General features: G+C 34.0%; 1 protein-coding gene across 1 annotated transcript in view; it reads right to left on the minus strand.

The window, feature by feature from the left end:
• Positions 1-11810: 11810 nt before the first annotated feature.
• LOC147077495 (uncharacterized) overlaps positions 11811-25523 on the minus strand; it is a 394824-nt gene continuing 381111 nt past the window's right edge. Inside the window, exons 4-6 of the mRNA XM_085941105.1 lie at positions 19689-19820; positions 17681-18295; positions 11811-11837 (exon numbers count right to left, since the gene is read on the minus strand). Of these exons, the coding sequence (XP_085797231.1) occupies positions 11811-11837; positions 17681-18295; positions 19689-19820 (774 nt within the window). The remainder of the gene's footprint in view (positions 11838-17680; positions 18296-19688; positions 19821-25523) is intronic.

Here is a 25523-nt window from a genome sequence, read left to right on the forward strand (position 1 = left end):
CAATATATAAAGTTATGTTATGACAATCCCAAATATTAAATAGGGTATAATAATGGAGAAGACACAAAGTATACCTAATTGATCATTTAACAAATTAGAATTGGGCAAAAATGTATACCTATTAAGTTCTAGGATTTCCTGTTTATCCAATTTTATAGATTTCTCATTCAAATGCAGGATTTTAATTTTTTTTTACTGATATTAAAAGAGTGATTATTTAAACTTAAATGATTTCTAAAAGCTGAAGATTCATCACCATTTTTGGCACAGGCTAAAAAATGTTCTTTGATCCTAGTATTAAAAGAACGTCCCGTTTGTCCAACATATTTGGCATCAAAACAAGGAAAGAATGTCGAATTATAGATGATCGCGATTTAGTAAACTTTAATACCATAAAATGACACACAAGTGAAAAACGTCACAAATGCAAGGTATGCCCTTATAGATGCTCGACACTTGGTCTTCTTAAAAGACATGAAATGACACATACAGGTGTAAAACGTCATAAATGAAAGGTATGCAAATATAGATGCTCGCATCTTAATAGTCTTAAAAACCATGAAATGACACACACAGGTGAAAAGCGTCATAAATGCAAGGTATGCCCATATAGATGCTCGTAATCTTAGCTGAGTAATCTTAAAAGACATGAAATGATACATACTGATGAAAAACCTTAGTTATGCAATGTTTGTTTGTATAGATGCTCGCAACTGAGTGATCTTAAAAGACATGAAATGACACATACTGCCGAAAAATCGTATTAATGCAATGTTTATTTATATAGATGCTCGCAACTAAGTTATTTATTTAACCCTACAATGCATGACATTTTCTTTTTGGATGAAAAAAATATATGTATTGTGAATTATGATAAAAGTCAAGGGAAAAATATTTAAAAAAAAAAATAATAAGTTTTTGTATTTTTTTTATTCAAATAAACAATATGATGCCAATTGGCATATGCATGCAATAAGGTATAAATTGAAAAACATTTTTTTAAAAAATATGATAATTTTTAAAACAGTTTTTATCTTTAGTTAAAACATAGTGCAACTTTGCACTTTTCACACATTGTCCTGGATTACCCACTACATCCTAATCCTTTACATCGAAGTTTCTTATCTATGTGCATCGGCCAGTGGAACTCGTTATCTCGTCGTATATCTTCGGGTGGAGCATGGATGACTTTGACTTTTTTCGCACTGTTTCAGGAGTCAAAGAATTTCCATTTGGCCGACCTCTTTTAAAAGCTGAGTTAGAAGTTGATGCGCAGAGAAATTTTGCAACTTCGATGCAAAATTTATATAAACTAAGAAGTGTTTTTTCTTGTTTACCCTTCTCGATGTAAATCCTCTTTTATAAAAGCCAAGCATTTACCGACGTCAGATCGAGTAAATAATGGTAAAAAATTCTCATCGGCGATCTTTTGCTTATCATTTTGATTTTTTGTTTGCCCAAGAAGCTATCCAGAAGATTGACGCCACCTATGTGCTTATTATATTATTCAGATATCACGTGGGGGCATTGCACAGGAACTCTTATTTTCTGGATCTTCTCTGGAAAACGAGCTACAGAAGTGAATGGAATCTCACCGGCAAATGTTGATAGCATTGTCACTACTTTATTGTCCTTCCAAGCTGTATTGGATATTTCAACACCATCATGGGTATTGACAAATTCATAACTAGTGCCACGAGTTGCCTTTTTAATTACCTTTTCATCTAGAAGCTTACATCCGGGAATCCGGTTTCGTCTAACAGTGCCAAGGCTATGTATTCCTTCCTTTTCCAGATAAGTTAATAATTGGATTGACGTATAATAGTTATCAAAATATAGCTGGAAATTTTGATGTCTTGGCACATTTCTACAGAGTCTCACCACCACATTTGATCTCGCTCCTAAATCATCTTCAATTGCTGGTCTAGGTAGACTGTTTTCTTGTCGACTATAAATCTCGAATTTGAAAGCAAATCCGGAAATGCCACTCAAAACAAACAGTTTGACCCAATATTTCTTTGGTTTCATAGGCATGTATTGTATCATAAAATGTCTAGCTTTCGTCGAACACATTTGTTCATCCACACATAAATACTTTTCATACGGAATTTGAGTGAATCTTTCATTTAAGTGTGTGATTAACGGTCTGACTTTAAATAGCCTATCGTATGCTGGATCTTCTCTAGGAAGTTGTTTTGTATTGTCTAACCTATTTCCAGTACCCAAAGAAATGTGATCTACGTTTTCTTCATGATCACTCTCGTCTGATTCTACAGGTCGACAATTTGGCTCAATATCAATGTCACTATCGGAATAATCAAGGCCATCAATCCTTTCTGAAGAGTCCCATCTTTCCAAAATATCATCATTCTCTCTGTTAATTATTAATGCTCGTTTTCTGGAATGCATTCTAGAAAAGAAATTAGTATTTGAGAACCAATTCATCACTGAAGTATATTATAGAGTACTTACACAAATAAAAAAGTACGTCAATGCATGATGATGCCAAATGGCATAACACACATTTTTCCAATTATTCATATTTGATATTCAGCATAAAAATTACAATAAAATCATAAAGTACATACCTGCATGTATCACGAAATATTTTTTTTATGTTCTTGAATGGACTTTCTTTGGCTAAAAAGTATATTTGAAACAGGCAAATTTCAGATACAACCACTTTCGCTTCTGTCAGAATTTATTTTAAGAATGGTATTAAGTTGGAGACATCTGTTAATTAACTGTATTACTATATAATTAGAATATTTACTAAAGAAAAATACTAAAACATTTCAAAAACGAAACCATAGAGGGGGTTATTAATATTTGCATTAAAATATCATGATGCCAAATGGCATCAGTATGCAGTGTACGGTTAATATTTTCAAAGAAAATGCAAAAACTATATTCAATTTAGATCTAATATTATTATAATACGGCAATATCGAAATTTTATTACTTTTAGCGTTTTTTGGGGTCTTGTGACTGGATCTCCGCCGTCGCGCGCTGCCAGCTGTCGAAGAACCGGCAGTGCTGCCAACCGAACTATAATTATAGTACATAATGGTACGCGTACTATTAAAAATTATAGTACATCAAAAATACCACAATTTTTAAAAATGGAATTAATTGAATTCGCCGGTTAGCATAATTTTACATTTTCAACACGTCCTATAATTTTTGCCGAAATACATAATTTTTTGGACTGCGTACTATAATTATTCGATGACAAAAAGATAGCTGAATTCAACAATGGCGACTGACAGCCAAAGACGGCGGACGACCAGTCACAAGCATAGTATTTTCTAATGACAAAATTAAATCTTTAAGATAAAAATGCATTTTCTCCGATATTCAAAATATTATAGTATTTTGGGCATACTATGACGTAGGTAGGTACCTACAATAATATTATAAAAAAAGAGGCACAGTACCCCCGAAATAGTAGGTATAGTATTCGAAAAAACAAAGGGGTTTCATTTCTGAAATATTAAAAATACACCAAAAATACCATTCATACATAGTTTCGGTCGAAGTAGGTAGGTACCTATTATAATTATTTCGCAATGGTTGAAAACATGGTGAGCCCTAAAAATGAGTTATTTGAGATATATAGAAGACATCATCTAAATGAAACAAATTTGTCAGTATTTTTTTTTTATTTTTGACTGGAAGAGGTAAAAAAATTATGACTCGGAATTCCTCAAATTCCCGTTACTTTTTTATGACAAACAAAAAACCTACCTAAAATTTTCAACCGAAGACAATAAATAGGTAGGTAATATAAGTATTGGGACTATAATTAGGTAATTAGGCATCAAAATGATGACAGCGCCATTTCGAAATTTTGCTATTATATTATTTACGGCTGGTAACACATAACTCGTCCAGCTAACTACATTTACTTTGAAATACATACCTACGCAAATGGATTTAAAACGCTTATTTGATGATGACCAATCTTGTTATTTTTACCCAACAGCCAAGACGCTGACTTTTACGTGAAACAAGAAAATGCCAACGAATCCGGCTACAGTTTTAAGGTTAGTTTTTTTCTGTATGGACTAGGTGGTACTATCAAATAGGTACCTAGTTATCTAGGTACTCTATGACAACATATTCTTGGCTAAATGTTATGGTAACACCGCGCTTCCATTATAGCTTCCATTATAAACTAACAAGCTCCTCCCATTTAGTCGACAACAGCGCCTTCCTTCACGTAGCCAAGATGTTTTCGTACAATATTAACAGTATTTGCTTGTTGTATGTAGGTACCCGTTATTTTCTAATGTTATGAATCACCAGATCTAGACTATTTTATTTATTATGATGAATCACTCAATTAATTTTAACAACCACTAGGTACGTTGATTTATAATTACACCTAAATGATTGTAACTATGATAATTATATAATTTTATTAGTATAACTCATGTGCTTATACTTCGTTTCACAAAATATTATTTGCTTAATTATTATGGCAACACCAACCTTGACTCCATTTTCCGACAGTATGCATTAATGGTACGAACTTAACCCAGGAAATGCGCACACCAAAGCCCAAATATTGAAGCATGGATACTATTATCAAGCGCGATCCTGACGAGGAAGTGCAGCCTTGGTTTGAAGTACCAATAATTACGAATCCAGACGTCTCGGACGCCTCCACCATTAAGCAAGAGAATACTGATGATTCAGGTTACAAGTTTGAGGTTAGTTTTTTTTAAGAAACTGTCAAATACTACTGCAAAACACCAGAATGGAGTTTAGTAATATTATGTTTCTATATTTTACAAACTATTTAGAAAGGTTTTCAAACTTTGGTTAATCAATTACCCTCCAACATTCAATTCAACAGCAATTATTATTTTATTTTAGTAATAATTGTTCACCACTATGTAAGTACATGCTAGGCTTATAACCCGTTTACACGTGCATGGATTTACTGCTGACAGTAGGTACGTATTATCGCGGCAATAACAAGAAAATGCACGTATTGTCATGCAAGTTGCAATATTGCATGCATGAATCAAAAAAGTTCGGAATCTTCTGAATTTTTATGCGACAAATCTGCGCCAGCGCAGTAGAACGATAGTGGCGTATCTGACGGCAAAAAAACATATTACACTGCTCATTTTGAGGTTAACCGATTTTTATACCATGAAATGATAACATCACGTCTCGCTTACTCTTGATGAATGAGATTGGAGAGAAACAGCACTTTTGCGTGTAAACAATTATTGTCACGATAGTTTAAATTACTTACGATTGCTGCAAATAAATCCATACACGTGTACAGATGCTTTTAATCTTCCTATGCTGCTAAATAGGTGCATCTTGCTTAAAGATACTGCGATTTTAATGAATATAGCTAACTGTCAAACACATTTCGTGATTGTATTTAACTTTTATATCATATCATAGCATCTAATATAGGTAGGTACCTACTCAAAAGTTTGTATTAAAATAATAAACATTGCATAAGTAGGTAATTATTTTTTAACTCTGTGTAGGAAACGTACGCTAACTTGTCTATAATAACATAATATTCTCCAATTCTCCTACAAATATCAGAAATATAACGATACATGGGCTATGCTATATATATTATATTGTGATCGTATACCTAGTATTATGTTCCTTTCAGTACCCTGCAAAACCTGAGACTGACTACAACAGATCTATTGACGTCAAGCGCGAGCTTTTCGAAGATATAGTACACCCATTTTATAATGAAGATCCTCAACCAGGATGCTCGTATCCAGATTACAGACCAGTACAACAGGTATGTCCGATATTAAATATAAAGATTTCATTTCCTCGGTGACGTCTTCTGTCGAAGTCGGCAACCAAATTGTATTCTATCTCAATTCTAGGTCAGCTATAACTATAGCTATGTCACTTCTTCATTGAGGTAACTCTATTTAGGTACCCACATTCATATAAGTACCTACTTGAATTAGTTTAGTATTTGATCGTTGAACCTGTGTGTGCTAAAGAAGCTGATGACTATTTATTAAGATTTTTTCATATCACATTTGAAACCCACCATTACTCCATAGTTTGTATGTTCATTTTTTGTTAAATACCTAAGCTGTTTCGTTTGTGTGAGCGCATTAACTTGTTTTAGGTGGGTAGAAAGTAAACCGGATACGGTTTGAGATTTGACGTTTGGTTCAGTGTTCCATTGAAAATCAAACCATTCCAAACTGTCAGAAATGATTTGGAATGAAACGTCAAACCAATTCTTACGATACCTACATAGACTAATGACGATCTGTTAACGTTAAAGTGATGAAAAGCCTTATTCGGCATTTAAATATCGTGAGATGCTCATATTAATATTTTAGACATTTACACCATAGTTCACTTGAATTAGGTATATCTTAATAATCAATACCTACATATTATTCATAAGTTACCATAGGTACGCGAACAAGAGATCGCATTTGATCTTATTATCCCAAAATTCCAGCCATATTTTCTATGCAAAGAGTTCGATTTAATATCATTAGGTAACCACCCATGTTATCATGTCAGACCAAGAATTTATTTTCATTTTATTTATATTTTGTAACGGAGATTCTAAACTACTAACTGTGTTAAATCAACCCGGAATGATCAGGTTTTATATTACCTAACGAAGTTTATCAATTTGTGTTCGATTGTTGTCAGAGTCACAATATTCATGAAGCATTATTTATATTTTGTACATTTAAAATTAATGAATACGACATTTAACTTTGTGTTATTGTAGACGCCGAGCTATAGGTTCAAATTTCATAACAAGTTGACATTTTAATAAATGTGTTGCTGTTTTAGAGACAAATAAGTTATTGAATTATTTTTGAGTATCGGCAACACTAATTAGTAGGTAGTCAGAAATCGCGTTCCCGTGGAAATTCTGCCAAATGGTCCGAAATCCAACTGTCCGGTTTGATTTGTTTGATTCAGTGTCAATGGAACGAAACATTCTTATTATATTGTATTTGAATTTTCAAGTATAGTAACACGACAATGACTAATAATTTTATCGCTCAAACTAAAGGCCGGTTCGTATTAGTCGAGCAATTTAGTCGGGTGGCAAGTAATTTAGCAACTAAACATGTATGAACAGAAATTTAGTCGAGTAATTATTTAGTAAAATCATTTAGTCGAGTCAATCCATTTTGTTCTAATTTTTCGGTCAAGTAGCAACCCCCACCACCTCTCACTAAATACCAAACAAGCCTCGAGACAAGTCTGAACACGTTATCTTTAGCTTGGTTCATTAGTTGTCGTAGAATTTCTTCCTCTAATTCTTCTAATATATGTAGCCATTACAAATGAATTTATTAACTTAAACGGTGGCTTAAACGTTGGAATATCACGCCGTGGGTCCCAGGTTAAAATCCTGGGTCTGGCAAGTACAAATATTGTTTTTCAATTATTTGTATGTGAGTCAGGGTATGGACCTAATAGGTTGAGGAAGTGGCTGACATCCATTTCTCGTAAAAAACAAAATCTGTTAATACAACCTCTGGTCTGTGGAGGCCCCAATGATCCTATTACGATCGGACATATATATTATTTGTAATACACAATAGGTGTCATCCGGCGGCGAAAGGAAGACTTGGCTGCTAATATCCGACGTAAATAGTACCCACAAAACTTTGTCAGTTATACATATTTGCTTAATTAATTAATCAATAATTTACTGGTGGTGTTAGTTAGTTTTTAAAAAAATCCTGCGAAACCAAGCCATAATATTATGTTATTACATGATTTAATCATACATAATTTTGGATAATTTATCGATGGAAGAATATTGTTTATTTATTTTGGTTTGGTATAGGCAAGGCTTAATGCATTTTAAAAAACTTACCCAGCCATCTGTAATATGTAGTCTTAATTAAAATAAAACAAACAAGTATGACCGCAAGAGTGCACTATTTTGTCGGATCGCCAATAACATTAGAATGTCGTTCGGTGATTATACATTCGCCTGCCAAATTAAGTCAAACATTCGTTAAACCTTTTCTGGCTTATCGTAATGATGATACTGTTATTAAATATTTATAATGTTATTTTCAGAAGCGTGAAAATGGTCTGATGAATATTAAGTATGAGAATAATGATGAGGCATTCATCATAGAAGAGGAATTAGTTGAGAATGCAATTCACCAAATTAATGATGAATTTACTGAACCTGGCTGCTCCAATCTACAATACAAACCATTAGACCAGGTATGTTTAATAACAAATGTTTTTTTTAATGTCCGATGAGCCGAAGTCAAATACTGGGTACCCAATTCGGACTACTTTTATTAAAGCGCTGCTGGTCGTATAGTACGGGAAACGTTGACTTCAAATGCGTTAAATGCTGCTGGTTTATCAGCATATAACAGTGACTTCACGAAGCCTCAAGGATATCCATTGACCTTAACGTAAGCTTTGGCCCCATTTTTTAAGAATTGTGCGGCGATGCCACCAGCGTGTAAAACGCACCACATGATGCATTTTTGAGGATGTAATGAATTATAGGAAGTCTTCTAGATTGGTATTTTTCCGTGTAGGAAATTTTCCTTATTAACAAAGCCGTTAAGCAAAAATGAGCGTCATCGCTAAACGCAATTTTGCGATAAAATGCAGTTATAAGTTGGGTAAGCATCAAGTAGAGTAGTTTGAGTGCCAAACTACTGAATGAAACTCGATAGTAAATGTGAGGCTTCAAGGCATAAAGTCATCTAAAACAATTTTTTTTTTTTAATTTTTAACGGATTTGCTAAGTAAATACGGATACTTAATTAGCATTGCTCCAGCGTGGTTCTATTCATAAAGATTTGCCGGGTGAGGTATACTGATTAGGTGTGCTCACATTCTGTAGCCTAAAGTTTAGAAGGATCTTAATTTGCTACTTATTTTTTCCGTCTTATACGCAGCGTAAATGAAAACTGCCATTCTTAGTGGTATTGGATGCTTTGTCCCATGGGCGGCGCGCTTCTGTATGCGGCCTTTGTGTAGCTTCCGTCTGTAAGTTTTCTTGGTGGCGCAGGTCCGACACCTGCGGACGTAATCGTCTACTTGTTTTCGTTGCTTCTTCCAAAAATACTGTCGTCCGATCGCCCTGTTGATCTCTTTCGCTCCGGGGTGGCCTGCTTTAGAGTCGTTATGGTACGCCCTTATGACTGCCCGCTGCTGGGATCGTAGTACTATTATCAGGCGTCTGCCTTTTACTACTCGACATAGGGCGCCATCGTGCATTGTAGTACGATCGTCACTCTGGGTATCGCCTCTTGGAGGGGTCTCTCGGTGATCATCTCGGCCAACTCCGGATCGTCTCGTTGCTTTTGTACTATGCCAGTCACCGGGTCTGGTAACTCAAGCACTATCTTTCCCTTGACAGTGGGCAATGGTGAAAGAAAACTCTGATAATAGGATCGCCCATCGGGTTAGTTTCGCTCTTTGGACTTAAGCTTGTTGGAGCCAAGTGAGCCCCTTATTGTCGGTTACCAGGGTGAACTCTCGGTCTTCTAGGCAGACCCTGTAACGTTTAATAGCCCAGATGATCTCGAGGGCCTCCTGTTCATTGCTGCTGTACTTGCGTTCCACTGCAGATAGGCAACCGCTGGCGTATAAAATGATGTGTCAATCGCCGTCGTCCCTATCTTGGAAGAGGACAGCCCCCATTCCGTGTCCGCTGGCGTCCGTCTGTAGGGAGAATCGTCGGCTTAAGTCGAGGGGTTTCCGCAGCTCTTCTTTTATGCTTTGAAAAGAGACTGTCGCGGCTTCCGTTTACCGGAACTTCTGTGATGTTGTGTTGTGATTTGCAGCATTTGGAACGCAGTTTTGGATGCGGAAAGGCTCTAAGGTAACAAACTGATTCACACGGACGTGATTGCTGATCAGCAACTTATTAACCATAAATTACTTGATATTTTAACTACGTATAACATCCTCGGTAGCAGTTATAACTACGTAGTTTCATCCTGTAAGTACTACATCTTATCCGCATCAATGTCATCCATATATGCAACAGCAACAAATATCATTGATCAATGTCGAGTGCGTAATGATCTCCATTGACCGTGAGTGCCGGCTTCATTTTTTGATAAATAAAGTTTGATGATTTCACCAGCATGTGAATCGCAAAAAGCAGTGCATTTATTTGATGTTATTGTGTCTGTAGGGTCTCACCTAGATTGGACTCCATATACGCCAATTTTGTCTATTAACCAATCCGTTTAGTCAAAAATGAGCCTCATCGCAAGCAAAGCAAAAAAAAATAGTTGTGAAATCACAACAAACAGAAAGGTAAATGACATTTAATGGAAATCGCACACAGTACTCATGAAACTAGCAATATTTCTCCTGACATATAATTTGAAGTCTCCCATGTGCTTTGTTATAAATTATTAATATTATAAAAACAAATACCTTCTTTAATGGGTGTAGTCATGTGCTGTGGTTAAAGATTCATCTCTGAAGTAAGTTATTCTTGGTTCACTTCTCCTTGCATGCAGCGTATATTTTTAGTGTGGATAAGTGATTGGACCTCTTACCCTAATCTGTTGCAGACTAGACAAATAAAAGTTAATGGAAATTTGTGTTCGAATAACTCTTTATCGTTAAGCGACCAATAATTTATAGACAAAAGCGAAGTGTGCCGCAAAAGTGGGCAAGCCAAACGTTATTAATTTATTTGCACATTGATAATATTTTTAATAATGTTCCAAATTCACGATATATTTAAACCAACAGTAAAGGTTTCTACTGGGAATTATTGGCCACATTTTCTCCAATACGGAATAGTACCTGTCGTTAATAATCTATTAAATCATGTGGAATTCTGATGTATGAAATATTAAAATACTGTCAATGATCGAGGTTGCTTGATGAAGTTTAAATATAATTTTCTAGCTTTGCCTTTCAGCATGGCAGGCACTGTGCACACTCTCCAACGACACACTTAAACTGAACATGATATAATTATTGTTCTTTAAGATGATGTATACATACATATAAGTGCATTGTTTTGACCCACTTATGGATCATTCCGTAACAATATTTCACTCTCACTTTGCTATTTAATAAATCTGAAGGTGCTGAAAAACAAAAGCGTCAAAAAAACAAATTGAATATTATAAGTCATAATTTATTGATACTATTGATATCGATTATTACGATTTTTCTAGGTTTCTACCAAAGGATTTTTCACGAGGCATCACGATACAGATGGAAGTCAACAATCCTCAGACGATGGCATCCAGGATAGAGCGATACAGTATGCAGAAGTGACGATAGATGAGAATCACATGAAACAAGAAATCTTTGAACGGGATGCTCCAAAGGAAATTCGACTTATTCTTAGAAGAGTAATCCATTACTCACGTTATTTTATTTGCTGCATTTGTAACGCAGTTTTCGGATCCGGAAATGCTCTAAAAACTCACAAAATGGTGCACATGGACGTGATTCCTGATCAAAATCAAAGCATAGTTGTCTCGCAACATAGAAATGACAAAGTATATTCAAAGACAATTACTAGTGAAAAACCTTATAAATGCAATGTATGTTCATATGGATCCTCGACATCTGGTCATCTTAAAAATCATAAATTGACACATACTGGTGAAAAACCTTATAAATGCAAAAAGTGTTCATATAGATCCACGACACCATGTCAGCTTAAAACACATAAAATGACACATACTGGTGAAAAACCTTATAAATGTAATGTATGTTCACATGGGTCCTGGAGACTCACTGATCTTAAAAAACATAAAATGACACATACTGGTGAAAAACCTTATAAATGTAATGTATGTTCATATGGGTCCTCGAGACTCGATGATCTAAAAAGACATAAGATGACACATACCGGTGAAAAACCTTATAAATGCAATGTATGTTCATATAGATCCTCGACATCTGGTCATCTTAAAACACATAAAATGACACATACTGGTGAAAAACCTTATAATTGCAATGAATGTTCATATAGATCCTCGAGATCTGGTGATCTTAAAACACATAAAATGACACACACTAGTGAAAAACCTTATAAATGTAATGTATATTCATATGGGTCCTCGAGACTCGAAGATCTAAAAAGACATAAAATGACACATACTGGTGAAAAACCTTATAAATGCAATGTATGTTCATATAGATGCTCGCAACTTGGTAATCTTATAAAACATGAAATGAGACATGTTGGTGAATAACCTTTTTAAAACACTATTATTCATATAATGCAGGTGAAACTTTTCGCATTCCTGAATAGTATCTTCAAGTGACCTAGTGTCGTGCACCTTATTTAAATACCTCTGTGGAAGCGCTCCCATAAAAAGTAGTACCACCCAGCCGCTCGGTATGATCCTAGTAGTCAATGTGCCACCGGTTATATGACTACGACCCTCGACAAAGCAGAGCAATATGTAAATATATATAAAAGTCCCGCAGTTTGCTCTGGCAGGTCCCACTACTTCTCAGGGTGAACTGTGGATGATGTAAGTCGGTCACAAGGACCAAGAAGAGTAATAGTAAGAATGTGAATAACAACAACATAATAATAATCAAAATTAGCGTAGATTCTAATATCGACTACCTCATGGAATAACACACTTCCTCTAAATTATCAATTTTCAGGAGAGCAAAAAAAACATTCAAAAAAATGTGTAGCATAAGCCGTTTATAGTGTTCAAATATTATTTAAATATAAATTTATATCTTTAAATAGCGAATCATTTAAGCAATCAATCAACTTTTGCATGACATTAATTTAGAAAATAACACCCTAAATGTGTTTTTCCACGGTAAGTTTGACAACTAAAATATTACATCTAGATTTGGTGTGATTTTTTCCGTTTATATTTTTTAGAGGGTGTATATATCTATACTTGGTGTGTTTTTCCACGTAATTATTATTTTTTTCATAAAAAAAGTACCACGTAACTTGAGATGGTGTTTTTTTCCATGCCAATTCTGTACGATAATCTTAAATATCTCGACTTAGAGTGATTTTTGTTTTGAATTTTTATAGGAATAACATACTATGTGCTCTTAGTGTTTTTTCTCTCGATGATATTTGATTAAGCCAAAAATATGATTAGATATTCTGATGGAATATGAGGAGATTTTTTAATTTAACAATATTTTATCGCAATAAACTATATTATAACCATTCAGTCAGTTGCAGGTAATTGTTCTACAGAACATACTATTATAGTAAGATAATTGCAAAAGGTACTAAATGAATATTTCACTCAACATAATAATGATTGATAGTATATTTAAAAAAAAATGATAGGATAGTTAGTTACCTATATATTTTACGTAAATTACGTTTGCATTGTAGCATTGTCAAGTAAATAGGTACCTACATGGAACGTTATGTAAATAAAACTTCTTTTATATTAAGTGTGGGAAAACTATCAACTAACATACAACTGTATTCTTAAAATTAGATTTAAAATATTACTAATAAGACTTATACTTATATGCAGCTACTTATTTATATCGCACCTCGCTTAGCTGTTTGTAGATGCTAAAGATAACAATAGTCATCCTTGCTAACAATATCATAAACAGTGAGATTGTAGATGGCATATTTTCTCTTATAATGATAGACTCATACTTCACTTTACGGAAATATATTATTAATATGTTCAATTACACTATTTTTTGTTGCTTCATTGAGTATATGAGGACGGTTGTTGTGCCTGGCTCGACTATCCAATAGCAATTCTGACTCTTCATTTTTTTTAAAAGCACTCACCACCCACATATTTGAAATTGAAAGCGTTTGTAAAAACTTGGTTTTTCACACTTTTATTATTTCGTCATTGCATGGCAAATTATAAATAAGTGCCTTTAGACGTCTTGAAGCTGGTAGTTTTTGGGTTTTATTTTGCACTTACTTGACATATCGTAAGATGTCTCATGTCTCTCCATTGTCTCTCATGATTGCCAATCATCCAAAATGAATCAAAACTAACTTGACGATCAGATTCACTCATTTTTGAAGCACATTTGTATAGACAAGAATTTTTACACGGTGCTTCCATGGTATTCAAATATTCTAATATTCATTCAAATATTCTTCACCCCAATTGAATACTTTTTTGGCTTTCTTCCTTTTCCAAAAGTCTTAAAAATTACAGCTCTCTTGTTTTTCTCGATTCAGGTGTGTCAATGGTGGAAATACTCTGTACGTATGCACTAGGCAAGGACAACGTCATGTCTGGTGATGTGATGTAATGAATTGCATTTGTGTCTAAAGGTGGCTAAGTACTCAGACAAAAGTTTAATGTTATTATGCTTTGAAGTAGAGCCATATATTTCGTTCTGTGTAAGATCTGTTGGAGATTTCGTAATTTATTCGATCAAATGATCAATCATTCCCAAATCCCCTCCAAATGTTTATGTCATATTTGGCACACTGGAAGAACAGCTAAAACCCGATAATTTAGGATCACTAGAAGTATTATTGGAATTAGATATATATTCGGAGTCTTCAGATGGGTTAAAATCAACCTGGTTATCATCGTGGACTATGCTATTTTCATCCAGACATGCAATGATTCTTTTCGACTTTTTTGACTACCGTATTTATCATAAAAGTATAGTAAAAAGTAGCAAGTATTACCTTACCTACTTATCACAAGTCGTCATGCAATCAATACAAGAAGAATAATTAATGTAGGTTGTAAATTAGAAACTAATGGTGCAAATATGCATTTATACGATACTTACTAATGATAGGAAGACGTTATAGTTTACATTACGAAACAAAGAATATTATAAACATTGAAAATTCTGTAGGAGCCAATAGTACCGACAGAGTATTTACGGTTGAATCATTTATAATTATAACCTAAAAATGTGTTGTCTGTAGGAGATTATTAAAGCTACATATTATTTAATATTTAAAGCTACCTTTATTGTTTCCATCCTTTATTTTATTAGTCTCTTGAGCTAATTGTAATAATCGCCGAGATCTAGTTGGAGACATATTACTAAATAGAATAGTACATAACTTAAATCCATTAGAATTTAAATTCAAATTCCATCAAGTACCTACCATCGGTCGATAGTATTAATAATAATATTAAAATTAGTCACTTGTTCACAATATCAATAACAAAAATAATATAACTTTACTGTCACAAAAGCAATTTGCGATAATGAAAGTAGGTGCGATTCATTACAAAGGATAATGATTTTTCAATACAGTGTTGTCCTATGTTGATAAAGGCGAGATTTGAAAGTGAAAGTTGAATTAGTGTCATATTCCACGGTGAAATCATAGTTAAATGATACACTAAAATGATTTGTGTAGGGAGCGTGTATATTTTTTCCGAGTAATATCATACCAACTCGGCTTAGTGACATATTCATTGTCACATAAAAATTAATAACAATAACTTGTGATACCAACTACAGGTGGATTATTATTCCATGTTATTTAAGATTTTACAAAAAATGTTATATAATCATAACTCTACTTACGAGTATTATTTTAAACAGTATTTTGGGTGTTTTTCGAGAAAAAAATCCAAAAAAAAATTGGCTGGTGTGGTATTTTTTTCTATGCAACAATAGCTCAAAAAACATAAAACACACTATTTTGAATTGGTGTGTTATTCCATGAGATAGTCGATATGACAAATAGACACACAACATAATGATTAAATTCGAATAAATGAGATGTTAGAAACTAAGAAGGTCGAAATATTCTATTTCCGATTATTCTAGCTTTCTTAAAAGTATCCAATTTACTATCTTTTAATCAATTCTGCCTTATGCATACATTTTCTGAGTAAATCATCACGTATTTACCTACAACCACGTATCTTCTTTCTTACAAGAAAGATACAGGAGGTTTTTCCCTCTTTGGCAAAGCCCCCTCTCTGGTGTCCCTCTAGACCTCTATAAAAGAACATAATCTCTTTCATCAAATCTTTTCCGTCCGATCTCTGCAACTATGACGTTCTCCGTAACCCGCACGGGGTTTCGATAATTCTAGAAGTACGCCCTCGCGTACATTTCTCAGCGGAATTCCTGCTCGCGATAAGCAGACGTCACACGTAGCTGACGTCATCTCACAGTAACGCGAAACGTGTACTGAATTTTATAAACTGACGTTCTATATTATAAACGCCAAAATAAATACGTGAATAATCTTTCGAACTTAATTAAACGTTCACCGCTCAAACTTAATAGTGTTTTAAGACTTAGTTTTATCAATAAATAAATATAAAAATATTTTATAAATTATAAATATGTGCTAAATTAAATAAGATTTTATATAAACAATTAAATAAATAATAAGTTTTCTAATTTTAATCTATGACTTGAATGTGTAGCCAAGACTATATATACACAATTATTTATTAAAAATAAATTAATTTCTACAAATACTTTAAATAAATACTTTATTAACTTTATATTCTGAACATTATTCTGTGACCTTGACCTCTGTAAAGAATTGTGCCATAGACAATAAAATATAAATATTTTAAAAGCGAGTTATAAATTGCCATTAGTGGAGCACCATTCTCGAGTGCATCCACCTCCTACTCCGAATCCTCACTGGATGAAACCCCTCTTATAAGACTGAGCTAGTCAAATATCAGAATACAATAAAATTCGAATAATGTTCTAGAACCAGTAAGTATTTAAGATTATTAGGATGTTTAAGATGAAAATCAATTAAAACACATCGCAATTTATGGTTTTCGAGATTAGCAATTTGAGAGATTTTTTTAGAGCACACATCGCATTGATGTGGTTTTTCACCAGTATGTGTCATTATATGACCTTTAAGATGAGCAATTCGAGAGAAATGTTTATAACATACATGACATTCATGTGCTTTTAACCAGTATGTGTCATTTTATGTATTTTGAGATTACACATTTTCTGGAAATTCTTTAAACAAATATCGCATTGATGTGGTTTTTCACCAGTATGAGTCATTATATGACTTTAAAGACGAGACATTTGAGAGAATTGTTTAGAACATACATGACATTGATATGGTTTTTAACCAGTGTGTGTCATTTTATGTTTTTTTAGATCACTATTTGAGACAATTTTTTTAAAACACATATCGCATTGATGTGGTTTTTTACCAGTGTGTGACATTTTATGTGTTTTGAGTTCATTTGCGTTGAACTTTTTAAAACACACATCGCATTGATGAGGTTTATTACCAGTATGTGTAAATTTATGATTTTTAAGGTGAGCAATTTGAGAGAATTTTTTAAAACAATCATCACATTGATGTGGTTTTTCACCAGTATGTGTCATTTTATGTTTGTTGAGATCACCAATTTGCCGGAAATTCTTTAAACAAACATCGCATTGATGTGGTTTTTCACCAGTGTGTCATTTTATGTCTTTTGAGAGTACTAATTTGTTGGAAATTTTTTAAACATACATCGCATTGATGTGGTTTTTCACCAGTGTGAACAATTTTATGTCTTTTCAGATTACTATTTGCGTTGAACTTTTTAAAACACACATCGCATTGATGAGGTTTATTACCAGTATGTGTAAATTTATGATTTTTAAGGTGAGAAATTTGAGAGAATTTTTTAAAACATTCATCACATTGATGTGGTTTTTCACCAGTATGTGTCATTTTATGTTTGTTGAGATCACCAATTTGCCGGAAATTCTTTAAACAAACATCGCATTGATGTGGTTTTTCACCAGTGTGTGTCATTTTATGTATTTTGAGAGTACCAATTTGTTGGAAATTTTTTAAACATACATCGCATTGATGTGGTTTTTCACCAGTGTGAATAATTTTATGTCTTTTCAGATTACTATTTGCGTTGAACTTTTTAAAACACACATCGCATTGATATTGTTTTTCACCAATATGTGTCATTTTATGTTTTTTAAGGTTATCAATTTGCAGAAAAAATTTAAAACACAATTCACACTGATGTGGTTTTTTACCATTTTGTGTTTTATATAACTTAGGATGCTGAGACATGCATGAAATGTAGTGACAATTTAGATGATTTACAGATTCAAACACTCCATAACAATTATTGCAAATAAAGTTACGTGAAAAATATGTTAGTCTTCTCAACACAATTCGAACCACCTTTGGCACGTATAATTTCGAAACTTCCTGTTTTACGTTTAGTTCATCTGTAGTTATCTCTGAATATTGTATCATATTTTCTATTTTATTGGTTGAATCTGTTATGTTGTTATTGGTCAGGTTATTGTCAAGCGTATCCTTTCTAGCTACGTCCAATGGATTATATGTGAAACATCGCTGGGAAGAAATCTACAAAAAGAATAGAGTTGGTATATTTAATTCAACAATATTAAAGCAAATAAAAATAAATTTTGTTTTAAAAGTTGTAAATGCAAGGTGTGTTTTTTTGCTAAGATAGAACTTACAGAATAGTCTAATAGTCTCAAACTGTCGAAAATATTATATAACTGTCAAATCGTCGTGTGATGTGTGACACCCGTTGACTTTATGGGTCGTATGCATGAGATTCCCAAAAACCCTATAGGCTATATACTGCACGTTTGTATGCATGAGAACAAACGTAATTAGCTGTTAAGTGACGTCACGTATGTGACATCTCATGTTACATGGTGTTCGTATTATAAAATTTCATTCCCTGATAAATATTTCTAAATTTTTAAATTGTAAATATGTCTGAAAGTGTGCGAACGGTACCATATAAATTTAATAATAACACATGAATAATTATTATGAACTTCACTTCAATAATTATGAGATGTCAAAACAGAATAAGAACAAATGACAGAAAATGCAATGCTTTAGATAATAATATGTAATGATCTCTGTATAATATTATCATTTATACCAATCACCGTATTACACTATTGATGTTTCCAGTGTATTTGAGAGTTGTGCCTTGTTTATTACAGTTATCTTACAATAATTACTAGGTAGGTAGATACCATAATATTTTGAAGAATGCAGAATGCTTCCAATTGCATATTTTAATGCCAGATACAGCAGTAGTTACATATTTTTGCGGTCGTTTAGCGGAGATATTTTATCGTAATCTTACGTAAGTCCATCTTATCTCTCCATGAGAAACACTATTTTATGTAATAAAAATACTTCATGCAGTCATCAAATGTTTAAAATGAATATAATGGATAATAAGGCTTCAAAATTATATAAATAGATTATCTACAACGTTTAAGGAATGTCCATGATCATGGTTTGAAAATACAAAAAAAGCTCTATTATCACTTACGCTGAACAGGTACCCCCTTAAGCAACAATTGGCGCATTTAAAGCAAACATTATTCGTGTTATACAACTGGCACTGTACGAAAAAAGTGTTCTAAATTGGGTGACCAGTATATGCTTTGTTGAGAACAGGTGCAGTGGCAACATGCCCTAAATCATTTAAAATCGTTAATGCCATGCACGTCTGTCTTTCGAAAAAAAAACTATCAAAATTAGCTAGTATTATATTTTTGTGGGGTGTAAAATCCAAACAAATGATCGTTACGTTAAATTTATATAAAACATATTCTTACAAAATACAATTTGTATCCAATGATATAATAATAACGGAGACTAATATAAATGATCGCATTGACCGCATACAAGCACGATGTGAATAACACAATATTTACCTATTTAAAATATTAATAAAATATTGAATAAATATGTAAGTAGGTACCTGATTTATTGGCTCGCATTTTGAATATGAGCAGCCAGGTTGCGGATCACTGTATTCGGCAAATTCATCTTTGAAATCAACTTGAAGGGAATCAATCTCAGTTTTAATACCAGCAAGGCTGGTTACAGCGCTCTGAAAAACAAGACAGAAGGTATTTTATAATACGTGTTTACACCTATATATTATTATTAAGCGTTGTGCGCAAACACATGAACGTTTCTGTATGTGACCTATTATCATGGTTCGATACTGTCTACTATTATTAATAAACGTTCAATAGTAAAGATGTCTTCAGATTAATGAAAGTAGTAAACCAGCAGCCACAGAGACGCAAAACCTATAGGTAGGTAGGTATCTAGTCAAATGATCCTTGTGAAGTGTCAATATTACGATGTATAATTTATTACGTCATGTTTCAGTTAGTAAAGCCCAATTTATCGTGCAACTGTTGTATTTGCAAGAGTAAGACACCACTTCAACGTAGAATAAACACAATCTTACAATGATTAATAAGTTTGGAAAAACTAACCTCAATAGTGCTGTTGGCATCATAAGCATTCTCTTGCTTTATACAAATCTTTGTAACCGGATTGTTTGGATGGATTATTGGCACATCAAACCATTGCTGCACTTCTGCTTCAGATTCAAAATCAGCTAGTTCACGTTTTACATCCATCTTAAGAAGTTTAATTAACGCAGAAATATCTCAGGCAGTCAGTCGTTTGTAATATCCAAGTGGAACCGTCAAGAAAAAGATATCGTCAGTGTTGACATTATAGAAGAAAAAAACCCAATTTGATTTATTTGTTATTTTAGACCTAAATGAGCTGTTCCACCGCTATCTTTAGATTAATAAAACCATAGCATAACTATTTTTAAATACCGAGTGTGATCCACTGCCATACTATTTATTGATAACGTACTAGCTAGTAGACTTATATATTCTATAATGACTTATATTTATTTTAAGAAGACCTCTATATTATAAACATCACCTACAATATAAATTAATTCAACTGTTCACACCGACTTGTCTTTGGACGAGTTATCTTCGCGAGTCATGTGAAAAAATTTGGCGCTTTTTGAATTTCGGAGCGGTTCGGACAGCTCCCTCGACCTCTTTGTTCTTCCACCTTTGGCCATACCAGACGTCTTGTGATAAATGGTCTCTAAGATGGACGTTTTTTAACGAATCTCTGGCGCTGATGGCCGGAGCCATCGAGCACACTTTGTATACGTCCGGTTTTGTATTTCCTTTCATTGGAATATTAGTTCCAGCAAGATTGTAGTAATGTTATTAAACTCTCAGTCATCCTTCGTTCAATAAATTAGGCATCTATTACATTAACTTATTTCTTAGATTACCTTTTACTTGTTTCTAAATCATAATATATATAGATGCAATTTTCCATATTAAACATTTGTTAAAATTCAATTATTCAAATCCGAAATATGGCACCCAGGTTAACTTAATAGTTTTGTTCTTAGCTTTCACTCTTAAACCAGTCAATTTATATATAGGTATATATTTTACGATCGGCTTTTTTATAGTCGGTAGTTTTAAATTCTTTTAGTGCTCGGCCGTAGTGGTTTGGCAGGCATGAGGCGGCGGCGTCTAGTGAAACTCAAACGTATAACCGTGTGTATTATGCCCCAAAAAAGACACTGTCAACGAACATTTCACACACGGTTATACGTTTGAGTTTCGCAAGACACCGCCGCCAAACCACTACGGCTGAGCACTTAAGGTCGTTAGAGTATGCATCGAAGTGATACAATTACCTGCGCCCTGTTTTATCGTCGTCTCATGCGAACGGCTGGCAGTCGAGGCGTCAAGTTAGATACTTTATTACTATATTCAATATACCTATTCTTATTCTCAATCGCACACATTTACTTTTATTAAGAGATTCTTTATTTTGTAATTATTGTGTCATCAAAAATCACAATTATAAAATTATATACATAACAGACTGAGGAGCATAAATAAGTTATAAGTTATTATCGTTTAGAATCGACTATCACATTCACAAACGTCCTAGTGTATTGTGACATTATTTTACACAGAAGAAGTTTATATACTTGATGCACTCGAAGGTCTCCAAGATACGATAAAATAATCTGAAAGAAATCTGAAACTTAGAATATCTACTCCGACAAAGGAACACGACAGACGCGTCAGTATGAGCACTCTATAGACAATGACAGGTCATCCATAGACAACGGGAGGGGAGAAAAGCAGGAGCAGTCGTGTAATGTATCGGCTTCCTTCTTCAGTGGGCAATGGCTGTTCTCGTTATGATTGAGGAAATGCTGACGATCATGTTTGTACTATTGTTTTGTTTAGACAACAAAACATACATATTATTAAATTGTGTCACAGTGTCAAGTGTGTATTTTTATTATAAGTAGTTTGCACGGAAATACTTTTCGGTATTGCGGCAACACTTTTCTAACATTACCTTAAAATGACCCTGTCTGCCACGTAACACGTGGCTTCTGGAATATATACCCTTAACATGGATGTAACGCAAGAATGTTCTGGAGAATACTCCGATATAGAAGGCAAGCCTTTGTTTGACACGCTGACTATCCATCCAAACAACCAGGACCCTCGCACTCATGTAAAGCAGGAGAATGCGGACGTTTCAAGTTGCAATTTCGAGGTTAGTTTTTGGAAACTAAATTATTTAAAAATAACATTAGATTGATATTAATAAGAATGCGTTTAATATTATAAACAATGGCTTTTTTACAAACTATGTAGGAACATAAGGTGATATTAAACTTTGTTTCAAAAACTTACATGTTTATACAATTTGACAGCTACGATACCTTTTTGATATTATAGGTTAGGTTTTTTTATCTACTAAATCTTGTTAAATATAAATATTATACGATGTTATTATATAAATGAATAAAATGTAATAATGCTTCTTTCAGTGCCTTAATATGGTGGACCTCTCTAATATAAAATCTGAGACAGATGATCAACCAGCTGTCGTCAAGCGCGAGATTATTGAAGATATAACACATCCATTATATGATGATGAATACCCTCAACCGGGTTGTTCTAATTCAGATTACAGGCCAATACATCAGGTACGTAGGTATATGTGCCGTTTTCTTCCCTTGAAGTCGTCTTATATGAAGGTTTGCATTTGTAATGCATCTTTGAAACTTCATAAGGAACTGTTATATTATAATTCAGTCAAACTTGTTTCATTTATTGATTGCGGAGTAGATTCGAGTTATTGGCGATTGTTATACAGATATTTTGAGACAGTATTGAGTAGGTATATAAATCTTTAGTTAAATCATGTTAGTATATTTAAATATGACGATTTATACATCACAATCGTTCGAATATAAATCAATAATTAATGCGATTATCTAAAATTGGGTTCAATTGTATGGTGAATAAAATTAATCACCCGTGAATCCTTTTTAGGTGGGTAAGAAAAGGTACCTAAGCCTATTGTCTATAAAAAAACTACTTATAGCCATAAAATACCATAATCAGAAGCAATATCTACGTAAAGTGGGGTGAGAATAGACTAATAATTCTATTTTCAAATTTTTTTTTACCAAATTAGTGTTGCAAGCCTTAAGTTTTACTAAATTATCTACCATGCCGCATGACAACATAAATTGAGGCGTTCCAGCTAAACAGTTTGACAGGTTAAAACTGGCGCACTGCGGATGCGTTATAAGTAAACCGGAATAGTTTTAGATTTAACGTTTAGTTTACCGTACCAGCAAACTTCAAACCATTTTCTGACCATCAGCAGTGGTTTGGTCTGAGACGTCAAACCACTTCTCACAATCTGTCAACGTAATAACTGTCCAGACAGGACCTAGCCTAAAAATGATAGACATTTATTATATTCCGTACCTATGTCATTTTCTCAACATAATATTGCGTAAATAACATTATAATATTTTTAGGATTAAGAAAAATTGAGATTCTTCTGCATTCATATATCGTGAGATGTTCATATTAATATTTTATACATTTACACAGTAGGAGTTCAGTAGAATTAGGTAGGTATATTATAGGGTAGTAACTGATACCTATTATTCATTACTAACCATATGCGAACAATAAACCGCTTTTGGTCGTATTGTACCATGATTCCACCCATATTTTCTATGGATAGAGTTCGATTCGATATCATCACTTGTTTTTATTGGCCTTAACTCATTTAGTGCTAACACCGCGAATGGCGTGTTTGGAGTACTTGGCCATTCGATATTTAAATGTGGTAATTAAGAGGTCAAGGTCAGCAGTGATTGTGTTCTCACTAGTGCTAACAACGCGACGGCACGTTTGCATTAGTTGGCCATTAGATATAATTATCGTGTTTTTTAAAGTCCGATAGGCCAAAGTTTAATTCAGTGCGCGCAATTCGGACTACTTTTATTAAAGTACTGCTGGTCATATAGTACGGAAATTTTTGGCTTCATACTGCTGAGTTATCAGCATATAACAGTGACTTCTCGAAGCTTCACAGGAAATAATCCAGAAATGTCAAATCGCACAATCCTGTATGCCAATTGACATGTCGGTTTCTCAAAATCAATTTATCTGCAAATCTTGATTCAAATAAAGCGATAGTTGCAGTAGCTTATAGCATTTCCTGTTGAAATCACTGTTCTCTCGAATGATTCCATATTTAAAACAAAGTATTAGTCATGGTTAGAGAAGGATATCCATTGACCTTAACGTGAGCTTTGGCCTCATTTTTAAGAAGTGTGCGGCGATGCCACCAGCGTGTAAACCGCACCAAATGATGTATTTTTGTGAATGTAATAAATTGTAGGAAGTCTTCTGTATTTTTTATTTTTCCGTGTAGGAAATTTCTTTATTAACAAATCCGTTAAGCAAAAATGAGGGTCATCGCTAAACGCAATGTTACGATAAAATGCAGTTGGGTTAGCAACAAGTAGAGTATTTTGAATGCCAAATTCCTAAATGAACTCGATAGTAAATGCGTGGCATCAAGGCATGATAATCTAAAAAAAAGGTATAATTTGAATGACTACTCGACATAGGGCGTAGTCGTGCATTGTAGTGCGATCTTCACTCTGGGTGTCGTCTCTTGGAGTGGGTCTTTCAGTGATCATCTCGGCCAACTCCGGATCGTCTCGTTGCTTTTGTACTATTCTGGTCGCCAGGTCTGGTAACTCCAACACTAAAGCCATAGGGGTTAAATCTGTTGTCGGTCCCTCTAGTATGCTCATACGTCCATGTCTTTGTCTATCCGACGGTTCCGGTTTCGAGCTAAAGCGTCCGGTAGTTGGTTATCTTTCCCTTGACAGTGGGTGTTGGTGAAAGAAAACTCTGATATTTCGCTCTTTGGTCTTTCGCTTATTGGAGCCAAGTGAGCCCCTTATTGTTGGTTACCAGGGTGAACTCTCGGTCTTCTAGGCGGACGCTGTAACGTTTAATAGCCCAGATGATCTCGAGTGCCTCCTGTTCATTGCTGTGTTACTTGCGTTCCACTGCAGATAGGCAACCACTGGCGTATAAAATGATGTGTCGATCGCCGTCGTCCCTATCTTGGAAGAGGACAGCCCCCATTCCGTGTCCGTTGGCGTCCTTCTGTAGGGAGATTCGTCGGCTTAAGTCGGGTGGGCTAGTTGTAAGGGTTTCTGCAGCTCTTCTTTTATGCTTTGCTAGAGGCTGTCGCGGCTTCCGTCCTACGGAACTTCTGTGATGTCGTGATGTGATTTGCAGCATTTGGAACGCAGTTTTGGATGCGGAAAGGCTCTAAAGTAACAAAATGATTCACACGGACGTGATTGCTGATCAGCAACTTATTAACCATAAAT

The sequence above is a fragment of the Rhyacophila brunnea genome, unplaced genomic scaffold (assembly GCF_057557595.1).
Source record: "Rhyacophila brunnea isolate RB1 unplaced genomic scaffold, BYU_Rbru_1.0 scaffold_13, whole genome shotgun sequence".
Lineage (NCBI taxonomy): Eukaryota > Metazoa > Arthropoda > Insecta > Trichoptera > Rhyacophilidae > Rhyacophila > Rhyacophila brunnea.